The sequence below is a fragment of the Chelonus insularis genome, unplaced genomic scaffold (assembly GCF_013357705.1).
Source record: "Chelonus insularis isolate UGA/USDA-ARS -01 unplaced genomic scaffold, ASM1335770v1 scaffold_303_pilon, whole genome shotgun sequence".
Taxonomy (NCBI): domain Eukaryota; kingdom Metazoa; phylum Arthropoda; class Insecta; order Hymenoptera; family Braconidae; genus Chelonus; species Chelonus insularis.
This window is the reverse complement of record NW_023276792.1, coordinates 543,531-557,684: the sequence shown is the minus strand read 5'-3', so window position 1 is coordinate 557,684 and position 14,154 is coordinate 543,531. Positions and strand designations below refer to the sequence as shown.

General features: G+C 26.6%; 2 protein-coding genes across 4 annotated transcripts; one reads left to right on the top strand and one right to left on the bottom strand.

The window, feature by feature from the left end:
- Nucleotides 1-409: 409 nt before the first annotated feature.
- Nucleotides 410-2,173, bottom strand: LOC118073530 (mRNA-capping enzyme-like). The gene has a single exon (XM_035094091.1). The coding sequence runs from the start codon at nt 2,171-2,173 to the stop codon at nt 410-412; it is 1,764 nt and encodes a 587-aa protein (XP_034949982.1).
- Nucleotides 2,174-4,219: 2,046 nt separating this feature from the next.
- On the top strand, nt 4,220-13,241 carry LOC118073526 (receptor expression-enhancing protein 1-like). 3 transcript variants are annotated; one of them, XM_035094085.1, is made up of 9 exons: nt 4,220-4,501; nt 7,277-7,349; nt 7,427-7,506; nt 7,656-7,890; nt 9,915-10,035; nt 10,114-10,261; nt 10,336-10,513; nt 10,718-11,397; nt 12,002-13,241. In XM_035094085.1, exons 1-8 carry the CDS (start codon nt 4,470-4,472, stop codon nt 11,360-11,362), a joined length of 1,512 nt encoding a protein of 503 aa, XP_034949976.1. In that variant the 5' UTR covers nt 4,220-4,469; the 3' UTR covers nt 11,363-11,397; nt 12,002-13,241. The 3 variants fall into 3 exon arrangements, with proteins under 3 accessions (XP_034949976.1, XP_034949977.1, XP_034949978.1); XM_035094086.1 differs by having other exon boundaries at nt 4,222-4,501; nt 10,339-10,513; XM_035094087.1 differs by lacking the exon at nt 10,718-11,397 and having other exon boundaries at nt 4,226-4,501.
- The last annotated feature ends 913 nt before the right edge of the window (nt 13,242-14,154 follow it).

Genomic DNA, 14,154 nt, shown 5'->3' with positions numbered 1-14,154 from the left:
ATTCTATCTTAGATTTTATTGCACTCTTCAAAGTTGGCAAGGCAATTATAATTGTCAAAGGTTAAAGTTTGACCACCTAAGCTAAAAAATATAATAAAGAAAAAGTTAGTCAGAGAAGAGCTTGGTCACTGTTACTCTAAACCGTTTATTTAAAATATTATATACTAAAATTCGAAAAATCGGAAATTTAATTTAAATTGAAAATAATGATGATAAAAAAAAAAATTTTTTTTTTAAATGATCTCATAATAGTGCGTTGGTAATATTTCACCATACGCACTTTTCTAATCATCGATCACATTAAAACAAAAAAGAGAATAATTAAAAAGATTAAAATTTAAATTTAATACGCGTTACTCTACTCTGCTCTACTCATGCTAAAAAAAAGAAACATAAAAAAATCTAATTTTTATCTTCGTCGTTTGGGTGGTGGAGGCAAGCAATCCTCCCAATTCTCGTTGAATTTATGTTTACTTATGTAATTAATCATAAATTCAGATGTTACCGGCGCGTTAATGCTATTTAAAATTGATTGAGCAGTCGTAAACGAATTTGGCAAATATTTATCGCTTCTTTCGCGCATAAATATCCAACGACCGTTCTTGAAACTACATTTAATTATTTTGTTATCGAGCTTTTCTATTTCCCTAGTAACCGGAATAGAACTATATGGTTCGCTTAAACCCCCAACATACAAGTGACCAATTTTTTGTGATAGCATACCCATACCTGATTCGACGACTATTTTCAATTTGAAATCCACTGAATTTAACAATAGTGGCTTCCACTTCAAGACGGTTGCTGCAGGTCCAGGGATGTAGGGCTCCTTCGCAGGCTGGAAGATCAGGCCATCTGGTTTATGACCCAATTGTTTCACAAATTTTTCACTGAGTAAACTGTTCACTTGTGTAATATCCCAAAATTGCTTCTGACGAATAGAAAAGGGTTCCTGATCTCGTCGTATTCGGCTTTCTTTAAATGCTCTAATTCGGCCTCCTATTACTTCTTTCTCGATTATAGCATATCGCTCAATAAAGAATAAGTCTGTCGATACATCTTTACCATCACACATGATGATGTCAAAAACCAAGTACCTAGGATATTTGGTATCATTTACTTCATCAATGACCATTTCTCCATCTAATAAAGTATCTTTGAGAGTTCGTGAAACATCTTCACAGTGTGGAAAAGTTAATCCAGATACCTCAAAGACACTATTATTTCTATCAATGAAAAACACTTCTTTGTTTGCTTCAATAAACATCATATATCTAGTACCATCAGCTTTCCATGATACTTGGTATGGTCTGATATTAAATTGAATGATATTATTCTGATCCATAGAGACAGGTTGGGAACCAGGAAAACCACTTCTATTCCATTTGCAGATTTCTTGAACTCTTCGTTGAATTCTCTCAACTTTAGCTAAATCTCGTACTGGTTCTACTCTAGGAACTCCAGCCATGAAAACTCGATCTTTAACACTATCTTCTTTATCTCTTTGAGTATATTCAAGATTTTCAGATTGATCATGTTGTTTTCCATCCTCTTTGAAACTATCGTATTTTGAATACCAAGTTGGTAATGGTGGTACAGGAAGTGCATTATTCTCATCATCATATCGCCTGTATAACTCTTTAATGTAGTCTTTCTTGTAAATTCCAGGAGGTCTGACAGTTGAAAATTCACTCACAGCAGCATCCAAGTTGAATATGTTACTTTCAACCAAGTAGCTTATTAAAAGAAACCCTGTTCTATTAAAACCGTGGGTGCAATGAACTCCAATGATTTCAGATGGATTACGAGCAATAAAATTTCTACAAATTTTGATAAAAACTTTCGTTTGTTCTATAGAGGGAGTTTCTCCATGACCACGACATTGAAGCTTGTAATAACGACATCCATATGATTCAACATCAGCTTTATCATAAAACCTGGTGGTATTTGTCAAATCTATTAGTAATCCCATTTTCATTCTTTGACACTTTAATGATGCAAATAGCATGTTCACAGAAAAACGACATTCTTCAGAAACTTGATGATTAAACTCATCGGAAAGTGGTGTTTTAAACGCGAGAAATTTATTGTTTATTAATTTTATACTTTTGCGAGGACATGATAACCATCGTGAAGGAATCATCCCTTCACTACCTTTGGAACTTCGGTTTGACATTGTCTTATCACTTCACCTCAACTGTATAAATTAATTACTTTCAATCACAAACACTCACTTTTACTTTTAAATGTTCGTTTTTGCGAAATTTTCGAAAATTGCACTTGTATTTTCACTAGAATATCAAAGCAAAAATTACACTATGTGCACAGGTCGAGTATTAAATCTCGTGTGATTGAAAACCACTTCTGGTTGGCTAGATAACCAGTCATTGTGCGCCTCCTGGTGGTAAAATCTAATGAAATGTCACCATGCGCCACCTGGTAGCGTATTAAATACCTCTAGCGGCATCTTTACAAATAAATAATCAATTTTATTTATTTTTCTTAATTATTATGAATAAGAAATTTTATAAAATAAAGTCCTACACATTAATTTGCTTCAAAAAATATGATTAAACAGTAGAAGTGACATTATGAGTATTTCAAACTCAATTGTACTCTTTAAGATAAATATTCAATAATATTGTACATATATTTAGAATTAATTTTCATTAATATTTGTACACATACATTAGATTAATATTTTTAAATGGTACATTTTAAATTGAAATATCAAATTATACTCGAATTGAATTTACTTAAAAGACATGTAAACTCAATCTGTGATCTTAGAATTACATTAATTAGTATACTATCTAAATACTTGTTTTCAAAAACCTATTACATTAAATTAATTGAAATTCATTACATGTGTAATCTAAAATTATGTATTTTTCCATATCTAAATGTTTTATAAAATATATTTTAAAGTTATAATCAAAGTTATAATTCTAAATATGTAATATACATATATTCATTATCTACTATATGTAGAATATTATCAATTAAACTGTCCATTAAGTATACTTAGTATATTTAATTTAATCAAGTATTAAGTATATTTAGTCACTTTCTACTAGTAATTGATGTAGAACATTCATAAACTTATTGGAAACACCTATCAATTTAAATTAATTGGAATTTTTTATAATTATGTTAACTAAAAAATAACAATTTTCAATTAAATTCTCTGTATAGTCATCAGTTCATAATTATTATTTAACGGTTATTAAGAGTAAAATTTCTAATAAAAGTACATTTTTTCAAAGACACTATCAGCTATATAATTCACAATTATTTATTATCAGTTATTAAGAATAATGTAGTAAAAAAATTAATTATCAAGAGTAACAGTGACAAGTCCCTTCAACCTTAAAGAGTGCAATAAAATCTAAGATAGAATAGAGGCAGAAATTTAGGGTAATAATGTACCTGAACTCTTGTAAATGCGGGTTCGAATGGGAAAATCCTCTGAAAATTTCCAAAATCACGTAAATACTATAAAATGGACAAAACTAGTTTTTTCTTTGAAACGAAAATGTACAAATCTAATTGTAAATTACCAAAACTTTAAAAGAAGACTTTGACTATATTTCATGGTAATGTTTTCTTCTAAGGGTTTTCCCCATTCGAATCCTCATTTACAATAGTTCAGGTACATTATTACCCTAATGTAATATAAGTTTCTTTAACACAACCGTAGTTGCAAAAAAGATGTCGCAAATGTAATGATTTTTTTCTAAACAGTATTTCAACTAATAAATATCTAAATTAATGAAAACAAAAAATAAGATACAAATGAAGTTTTAGGACAAAATATTTTTTGGCTCTTGAACACTTCATTTTATTCTTTTGAATGCTAAATTAAACTTCCGCAATTGATTACGCTTATTATCTCTTAGATATATTAAATATTAAATATGACTAATTGTGATTAATTAATTAAGCACACTGGAAATTACGATCACAGCATACAAACGTGTTCGAACATAATACCGCAATCTCGTATGAAATTGAACTAAATTCAAATAACAATGTATTGTCATTATGATGAAAGTCACATAGTCGACAAATTATCTTATATCGGAATTTTGTTTTAATAACAGTCGATAATGATTGCAATTTCGTTCTTATTATAGTTTATCCAAATGAATATCAGATCTGAGGGCGCCACGTTTCGGAAACATTTTCCCTCACAAGACAAGCCCTCTCAATTTCCTTGGAAACCCAATAAAGTCTTTTTCTACTCTCAGTCACTCTTATCATTGGCAATTGTACATATGCTCACACACATATCCTTATATAAAAAAAACACATGTGTATACTTTACATGTAATGTAATATTATTAAACCATGTTTAACATGGCTGATCAGTAGAGAATATTATGATGGTTGGTCATTTATTATATTTATTTCTTTGTTGTACTCAATAGTACGATTACAGTTTTTGTGTTTTACTAAACAATTGAAATAACATGATATCTTCGATTGTTTCACGTCTCGTCATGTAAGTACAATATAAAATTATTTCACTTCATATTTATTTCAACCATCATATAAAAAGCAGTTGCTAGGATTTGTAATATTTACAAATGAAAAATTGTCTAGCTAAAAAAAAAAAGTCAAATGCCACTGCTAAATCATAAAATATTGCCATTACTTATCTATTATTATGTCATTATTTTTTATTTGTCAAAAAATTATTGAAATATCGCTTACTTTTATTCTTATTATCCTTATTTATTATAAAAAATTGTGTAGATGTATATTGTTCGAAGATAATCATAAAATATGTACTATAAACTATTACAACATCTAAAAATCATTACAACAAAGAAAACGAATCTTCGTTTATTTGCTGTGAAAATATTGACACTATTTCAACTTGAATTAATCAATATGGAAATAAATTTTTATTTAGATATCTAGTTTATGAAATTATTTACTATGGACATAATTTATTAATATTAGATAATAATGTATAACAAAGAATTAAACTAAGGTATTATTCATGAGAGAAAATTTCATGTTTAGTAATAACAGGAGATATGTTATGAATTAATTTTTATTATAATTATTAATCATAGGTGAAACTAGTATAAATGATCTATGCTATGTGTTAATTTACTATGAGATTTAATTAACCAAAGAATGAAGAAAGATGGTGGTGCAAGAAAAATCCGGTTAGTTAAAAATAACATTAAGCTATTCGTCGTACAATACAACCTTGTAAAGAGAATGATATGTAAGTCTGAAATGTTACCAAAATAGGACTAAGATTTCAGCAGTTTGGAATTGCCATAAAAATTGATACAAGTTAGCAATTACTGATGAATAAATTTTAAACTTTTCTAGTTCATCGTTATTATTTTGGAGTTATCAAGTGTATAAATATTAGTATCATTTTGAACTACAATAGACTCTTTTTTTTAAGTGAACATTACATTATAGACAATGAATATTCAAAAATAAATACAATAAAATAGTTATTCTGAATCGTGAATTATTCAAATAAATTATAAAAAATTGTGTTAATATTGCTTACAATGAACTTTCAAAATTTTTTGGTTAAATAACAAAATATGAGATAAGTAATGAAAATTTGTAACAAATAAAATAATTAGTTAAACTGGTCGATAATCTACCAATTACCATGGATAGTTTTTTTTTATGTGAACCAAATGAGCATAATGTAATGATGTTATAGCTAGAACATAAGCATAGCATCAGCTGCTATACACAGTCAGTTTAAATATAAATTAGACTGCAAGAGTGCAGTTGAATCTTTAGTCTTTCTTAATTTTGATGTTGTGATGAACTTCTAAAATAATATCTACATTTATTGATCGCATAATCGATGTTTTTGAAAGTTTTAAATTCATATTTATTAAATATTTGTTTATTTCATTTTTTATATTTATATTTTAACATATATTTTTAAAATTATCTAAAGAATTTTAATTGAAAAAAGTTCAAATTTAAATTAAGAAGAATGTCTGCTCCAACTCGTCAAGAAATACGAGTTACAATTTTCATCAGTGACAACGTTATAGTTATTTATATATAATTTTTGTTATTTATGGATTTTATAAGTGAAAAAATTTTTATTTATTGTTATGTAATGTGTATGTGTTATGTATGATATTAAGAACACTCTTTTTTCTATTGTAAAAAATATTTAAGTACCAGTTTACTACACGTTATTGTATGTTTATGAATGTTAAATATTCTTGTAAAAACTGTGTCTGTTATACATAAATTAAAAATTAGAATAATATTTCATAATTCGTGTAGTAAAAATAGGTCGTACTGTCATAGTTTTCCTCAAAGTCAGAGTCATTTTGAACTGATTAATAATTAACAGTAAATTTTGAAGAAGTATATATTAATTTCAAAATTATAAAAATTATATACTTTAATTATTATTGTTTTTAAAGAAAAAAAAACAATATTTTAATGACGTCAATGTGTTAATAACGTGTTACACATGTAAATGAAATACGAAATATAAACAAAAAAATTTTTAATGCTTAACTATGCATACACGCTTAATTGAGTAATTGTACAAAGTTTCTCGTATTCGACATTGACAATAATCATTGAATTACAACAATACGATATAGAATCTACTTATTTATATACAAGGGCTCATACATACGTTCAGTGAGCTCCATTGTAAAGAGTCAAGTAACATTTCTATTTGTAAGAAGTATTGATTTTAAAAACATACATTTTTATATCAATAATTTGGATAAAAATAAATTCTAATCAACTATATTCATAGAAATAATATAAAAACAGTAAAACTCAAAGAACAAGCCTTTATGAATTCGATAAAAAATAGACAAAGTTGATCAGTGTTTTTAATTTAGTTATCAATTTAAAGAACAAACAAACTGAATTTGTACAAAAGAATGTATTTTTGTATTTGAGTTAAGAACAATTGAAATGGTGTGAATTGAATTGCTAAACAATTTTAAAATTAATACATACTTGAACATGTATATATTTTGACCTGTATATAAACACAAAAAGTAGTTGTGTACATAAATTTGTTAACATGTTTACATGATTCCTATCAATTTTGGAATTACTTAAACGACACAATGATATCAGAAAAAATGAGCATTATTTATAAATTGACAAATAAGTCATCGGCTTGGACTTGCTATTCTCTTCCTGTTTTAAAACTGACACTTAGCAACTTGGGTTTTTTCATCATTATTATTACTATTCTAATGCCTCGAGTGGTCACTTATATTTTGGTATATCCAATTTTCAGACTAGTCTTTGGTACTCTTTATCCTGCTTATGCATCTTACAAAGCTGTACGAACAAAGAATCTCAAAGAATATGTAAATATTACTTTTGTATACAATACATAGTAATGTTGTCAACATATGTTTAATCATTTCTTTCGTTATTCATTTAGGTAAAATGGATGATGTACTGGATTGTCTTTGCGCTATTTACATGCGCTGAAACGTTTACTGATGTTTTCTTCAGCTTCTGGTAAGAACATTAAAAAATGTTCAGTTTTGGTGATATTTTAATTTTAATTAACATAAACAATAAGTTCAAACTAAATTGATAATTAGTTTGGAAAAAATGTTCTCTTTAAAAAATAATCTTAAATAATGTGTTCATTGTGGATTATCTAGGTTTCCATTTTACTACGAAATTAAGATAATACTAGTATTATGGCTACTAAGTCCTGCAACAAAAGGATCAAGTATTCTTTATCGACGATTCGTGCACCCAGCATTGATACGACGTGAAGCTGAAATAGATGATGCTCTTGCTAGAGCTACGGAACAAGGATATACTGCTGTGCTTCATCTTGGCACTAAAGGCGTTAATTATGCTACTACAGTTTTGATGCAGACTGCGATTAAGGTGAGTAATGAAAAAGTATTATTTTTATCCGTTTAATTTATTCGTGACTTTGATACCACAACACTTATCTAATCCTTTAATTCAAAACTAGAGCTTAACGCCTTAACTTTCTCTAAGAAATTTTTTTTTCAACCATAAAGGGAATTAATAAATATTAATATTTTTTTAAATTGGATAGTAACATATTTTTGAAAGGCGGGAAGTTAAAGTAATTAATTTATGTTTTATTCAAATCATAAATGTTAATTATGATTATTTTGTTTAATTTAATTATTTGATTTTTTTCTCCACTGCACTTTACTACCTTACGCATGACGTGTCATCAATATCAACGCCACATCAACAACTAATGCTGCTGGTGAAATAATTGCTTATAACATTGGACATTTTTTGGCTTAATCAATTGACCTAATACTAGACTTTACCAAATGTCATTCCGAGTTCCTCGAACATCAGTCAGTCATCTATTGATTTGTCAGATTCACCGGTTTCCAGCTTAACCAATAACCAGCAGTCGTCACCAAAACACCAAAAAATAACTCATATTACTGAAGATAACAATAGTCCAGTCCAGAATAAAGAAAAAAATGAAACTACTTTCAATTTATCATTTGATTGTGATACTCAAGTATCAGATACTATTCTTGGAACTGCATATGCTGAAGATGACAACGATAAAATGTTTTATTCAGATCAAGAATCTCTATCATTAGATATTAAAACTTTTAAAGCACCAACTGAGAAACCAAAAAAAACTCGAAGTAAATTAACTAAGCGCAATGTTGCAAGAAATACACGTGCTAAAGGAACTCTCCGTAGTCAAGATGCTGAATTTAGTGATGACAATACTGATATAATGTAATTAAGAGATTAAATCTAATAACTATTGATCTCTTGATTAGAAAGCACTTGACATAGTCCTCTTATTATTATCGCTGTGATTTTTTTTACTTTAATCAAGAACAAAATAAGTGTTGAAAAACCAAAAAAATTTTTTTAGTTTTATTTAACGATTTCAACTATTTACTAATTTGTTAAAAACATTAAATATTAATAATTATTAAAATAAAAACAGATAACGAGAACAATTATCTACATTAGGGTTATTAAAACTTTTTTATTTTCCAAATAAAATTTGAGTGATGATAAAATTTTCTTTTTTTATTAATTATAAGTCGAGAAACTAAGGAGTTAAAAATCTAACAATCAATTTCATTGTAAATTATTCATAGTAAATCGACGCTTATGAAGCCTTAATTATGCATGTTATTATTTTTAGAAAATTGTACATACCCTAATGTTAAGCTACGAAAACACAAATTATAATGAAGTTTTTGATAAAGATTTTATCATGAATCTGTCATATCACTTAACATTACTCAGTTTAGTCATTTATAATACATAGTGTGCGTTAAAAAATTAAGATTTTTTGCACTATTAATTTATAAAATACCAATTACATTTGTTGGTTTTTTACTGGTGGCGTTACAAATTTAATGACCATTTTTATAAGCTGTTAAATATTTAGTTGAAAATATACGTACAAATTTAACAAATAATATTGAAGATATACACGTTGGATATTTTAGAATAATTTGTTTATTTATTTTTTACTTTTCGCCAAGTCTATACCACGAATTTCTAATCAACTAATAATGTGCCGAATTATTTAATATAAGTCGTTATTATTGATATGTGAACATTTTACTTTGTCAATAAATGCGTGTAATCATGAAATAATTTTTTTTTTATAACTTTAAACTGCTTTTTAACATTTCTTTCATATGATTATATTAGTTTATATCTTTTTTAACATCAACTATGTTTTCATCAATTATACCAACAAGTGTCTGCACATTTTCATAGTTTGTAAAGAGTAGAATTTTTTAGTTATTAGTGACACCACTTAGTAGTTGGTAAGACATTTTTATTTTACTTTTTATTATTTATTGATTTTATGTTTATTACATATATTTCCAATGTTTTAATTGTTTCTTTATAACTAAATAATCAATTCTTTCTAGGGTGGAGGTGGATTAGTTCAGCAATTAAAAAAGAGTTATAGTTTAAGTGATCTGACTGGAGACAATGATGATGGAATGAATAGAAATAATTCTTCAACGCATGACGAGACAGATTTAATGGGTACAAAAAATTATTTTTAACTGTTAAAAGATAAAATATAATTATTGATTAACCTACTTCTTTACTAAATAATAATAGTGGAGCCTCGTCGGAGAGAGAATCCTGGAAGAAGAGGATTCAGTCCACGTAGGACACAATCGAGTTGTAATCGAGTAGATATGTTTTATTCAGATGTTGAAGTTGACATTAAACAATCTAGATATAGGGAACCTTTAGATAATTTAAAGTACGTAGAGGAATCACTTAATAATACTAATTATTTAAATTAAATATCATTTTCATTACCAAAAATTTTTTAAGCAGTAATATAAAATCATCTGATGACATATCCAGTGGATATAGCAGTGGCGAAGCAGCAGCAATTCAAACATCTCATCGAGTGATATCTAATACAGAAACACTTTTGAGAACTTCAAGTGTTGGAGCAAGAACACGATCTTCAAGGCCTCGTTCAACAACTAAAAAATCATCTACTGAGGTTCGTAATTAAATCATTAAAAATAATTAATCGTAAAAAAGTATATAATACTTACTGTATAATTTTTAATAATGATAATTCTATCGAGATCTCTTTCTTATTTTATTTTTGATTGCAACGATGCATTTATTGATACAACATATCGTGTGGTAATAAATTAAATACAATGAATTTTAATAGCCATGACTTTTCTGAAATTTGAAGGATGAAGAGGAAGATTGGATTGAGTTTAATTCATTATCTCATCTAATAATAAATATGTCTATAAGAGCTTTGGAGTTACTAAATTGTTTATCTAAAACTCCTAATGATGTGATGTCAGAAAATCCCAATAGGAATAGGGATATTATTATTCAAGTTTCAACAATACTTGAAGAAATTTCAAGTTTACTTAATCAAGACTTTGATAATAAGACTAATATTATAAATTGTATAGAGAAGCCTATAATTAATCATGGTTTTTCCAAAATTACCGATAATCAATTGAGTTTACCGAGCTTAGATATACCTTTTCAACCATGTGAACAAACAAAACTGCAACATCTTAAGACTCTCTTATTAAATACTATCCATAAATTATCATCTAATGCCATTGATTATCAAAAAAATTCAGTATTGAAATTTCAACCACGTCTGAAGCAGCTGAATGAAGCTGAATTTATAGTAAATGTAAAAAGTCCAAGTTCTTTATCATCATCTAATGTGATAAGTCCTTTAATTCAAATTCGCCCATTGAAAGCTGTCAGTCCCATATTAGAGAGAACTGAAAAAATACGTGGAGGAAAATATAATAAAACACAAGCTCCAAAACCTCCGGTACAATCAAATCCAACTGAAAAAATTGATTAAAAGGAAAAAAAAAATATTCCGTGAGAATTCATACGGTACTGTAAACAATGCCTATGAAACAAACTGCCTTTGAAAATTATTATGAGTGTGAATCATTCATTTCATTTTGATAATTAATATCAAGTGAATAGCAATATTCATCAATTTTGTATGATAAATCATTCATTAGTACACTTTTAGAAAAATTTATTTAAATATTCATAGTCACCTATCATTGACATCCGTACTAAAGTTCATCTTATGCGAAATATCATTTCAAATATCCATCCAACCATAGCAACTAATGTTTGAAAAACCTCAATCAATCTTATAATTCATTGATCCTAAAAGGAATATTGAATGAAATGTTACTTTTATTTAACATTCAGTATAATCAATATTATGCCTGTGACTAATGCTGATTGAATATCTTTTAATCACAAATTTTTTTTTAATTAATTGGATCTAAATCATTTAGATCTATGACTTGTCATCCAAACAAAATATTTAACAATATTGAAAATGTAATTTTGTTGATCTAACTTTATGACAATAACCAAATGAATTATGCATACGAGTTTGGACTGCATCAATTATTTTATTTGATAAATTAATATAAATGTAGTAAACAATTAATTTGATAATATAATTATTTTTCAGATAACGAATTTCGCAACTCTACCACGCAGTAAAAAGACAACAAAGAAGAAAGTTACATGAAACACAACTGCTGCTGATCGCATAAAAGAAGACGAGTATTGTTTGGCATCCACTTGAAATTGCAATTTCAATTCTAGATTCCTAAATAACATAATGTGATTGGCAGCGTTTATCTATGGCCAAAACGCGAAATACATAATTTAAAGCGTCTTTATATAGCTTGGAATTAATAGGGTTATTTTGTGGCTTTTTGCATTATTTTAAAAAAAATAATAAGCTGAGGGTTTTTATCAATATCAAGATCACTGTTTGATAATATTAAAATGTTGTGCATGATGGATGAAAAATTCTAAGACGTATATTACATGAGTGTCAAACTGCACCTATTGAACGTTTGATGTTTGTACGGTAAAATAGATTTATTAATATTTCTATATTGAATTGTTGTATTCATGGTTTTTTTTAATACATATTTTTTTATATATAACAACAGATAAGATATTAAAGAATTATAATAATGAGTTAAATTTTACTTCAAAGTTGAATTGGATCTTTGTATTTTTTAATCATGACTTCTAGTCAATAGTTGTTTTCTCCGACTTTATTATACGTACATAAAAAACTTTTATATTTAAATAATAAATACTCATGTGTCTGTCTATAATATAATTATGATTAATTAAAAGTAAAGACTTGAAATAAAATTTTCAATTAATTAATCTATTATACGCACAAATATGTCTTTGGTTTCTTATGTTTTCAACAGGGTGAAAAAATATCAGTGTGCTGTGACTCTTAAATGCATAATTTCATTAGATCTAAGCTTCTTTATTCAAAATAAAGACTCTGAAGTAATTAATTGAAATAAGATTTAATAAAGAGTATTCAATATTGTAATGAATAAAAGTAGATAAATTAATTTCTATATATTAGATGCGGGTATGCATTTAAGAGTTAATATGTATGTGTAAAATGAAAGAGTTTTGAATGTATCTAAGTATATAATGAAATATTGATTGAACACTTCACTGACTTCGAAAAATAGTCTAAAAGGTTTAATTGCATATTTCATTCTCTATGATCGAATTTTTTGGATGTTGTTATCTATGCTACTGTTAATTAATCAAATATGTTATAAATTTCAAAGTCTGCCATTATAGTGTTTTTCACGCAGATTTTCATTCAAATTTTTTACTTTCATTTTGTAAATGTATTATATGTTATTATTATAAGCATTAGAGAAATTAGATAGAATATTAAATTGTTTTAAATTACGTATTATAATTTGGACGAAATAGATTTATTTTCAGTCTGGAAGATTAATAAAAAATTTAAAAATAATTAAACCGCTTTCATCAATTATTAAAAAATGTAACATAGCTAATTAATATGTTTAGTCACTTAATTAGAAAACTAAAAAGCACGGATTAATTTATGGAATGAAAGTTTCTGTTATACTGTGGATTATTTATTTCTTATCGCAAATAAAAAAATAATACTGAGACTTCTGTTTGTGAGAAGAATTCAGCTTATATAAATACAATTATCCCGATAAAGTGTTGCTGCTTTAGTCGTATAAAGTCAATCGATGAATTGAATTAATGAAAATGTAATTTAAAAAAAAATTATTTCGTTAAATTTTATGTAAATTATAATTAGAAAACACATAAATTGTAATCATCAATGTATATTTGAATTATTTTCAAATATAATACTTACGATGGTTAGAAGGTTTACAATAATTAGATAATAATTTCAGTAACATAACTGTTGTTTTTAATGATAATATTATTTATTTCTCTCATTCGTACTTTCATTTACACGTTAGATGATCTATTATTTATATTTTCTATAATCTTATGTTGTTATAACCAACTTGTTGATAATAATTTCATATAGATAAATAAAAATATTGTAGGAAAAGAATTAAAAAATAAACGGAGGACTGATCGTAATTGTTCTAAAAACTCCGTCGTGAGATCGCGATTATATAATAATGTATAATTATTAACATTATCATCTATTAATTTTATGCATGAATGTAATCTTGAAATTGACGAAAAAATTGATTTATATAATACAAATGACAAAAATCAGAGATTATATCTTTTTGTTATTAACAATTTAATTTGTATTCAATAAATTATTCGGAA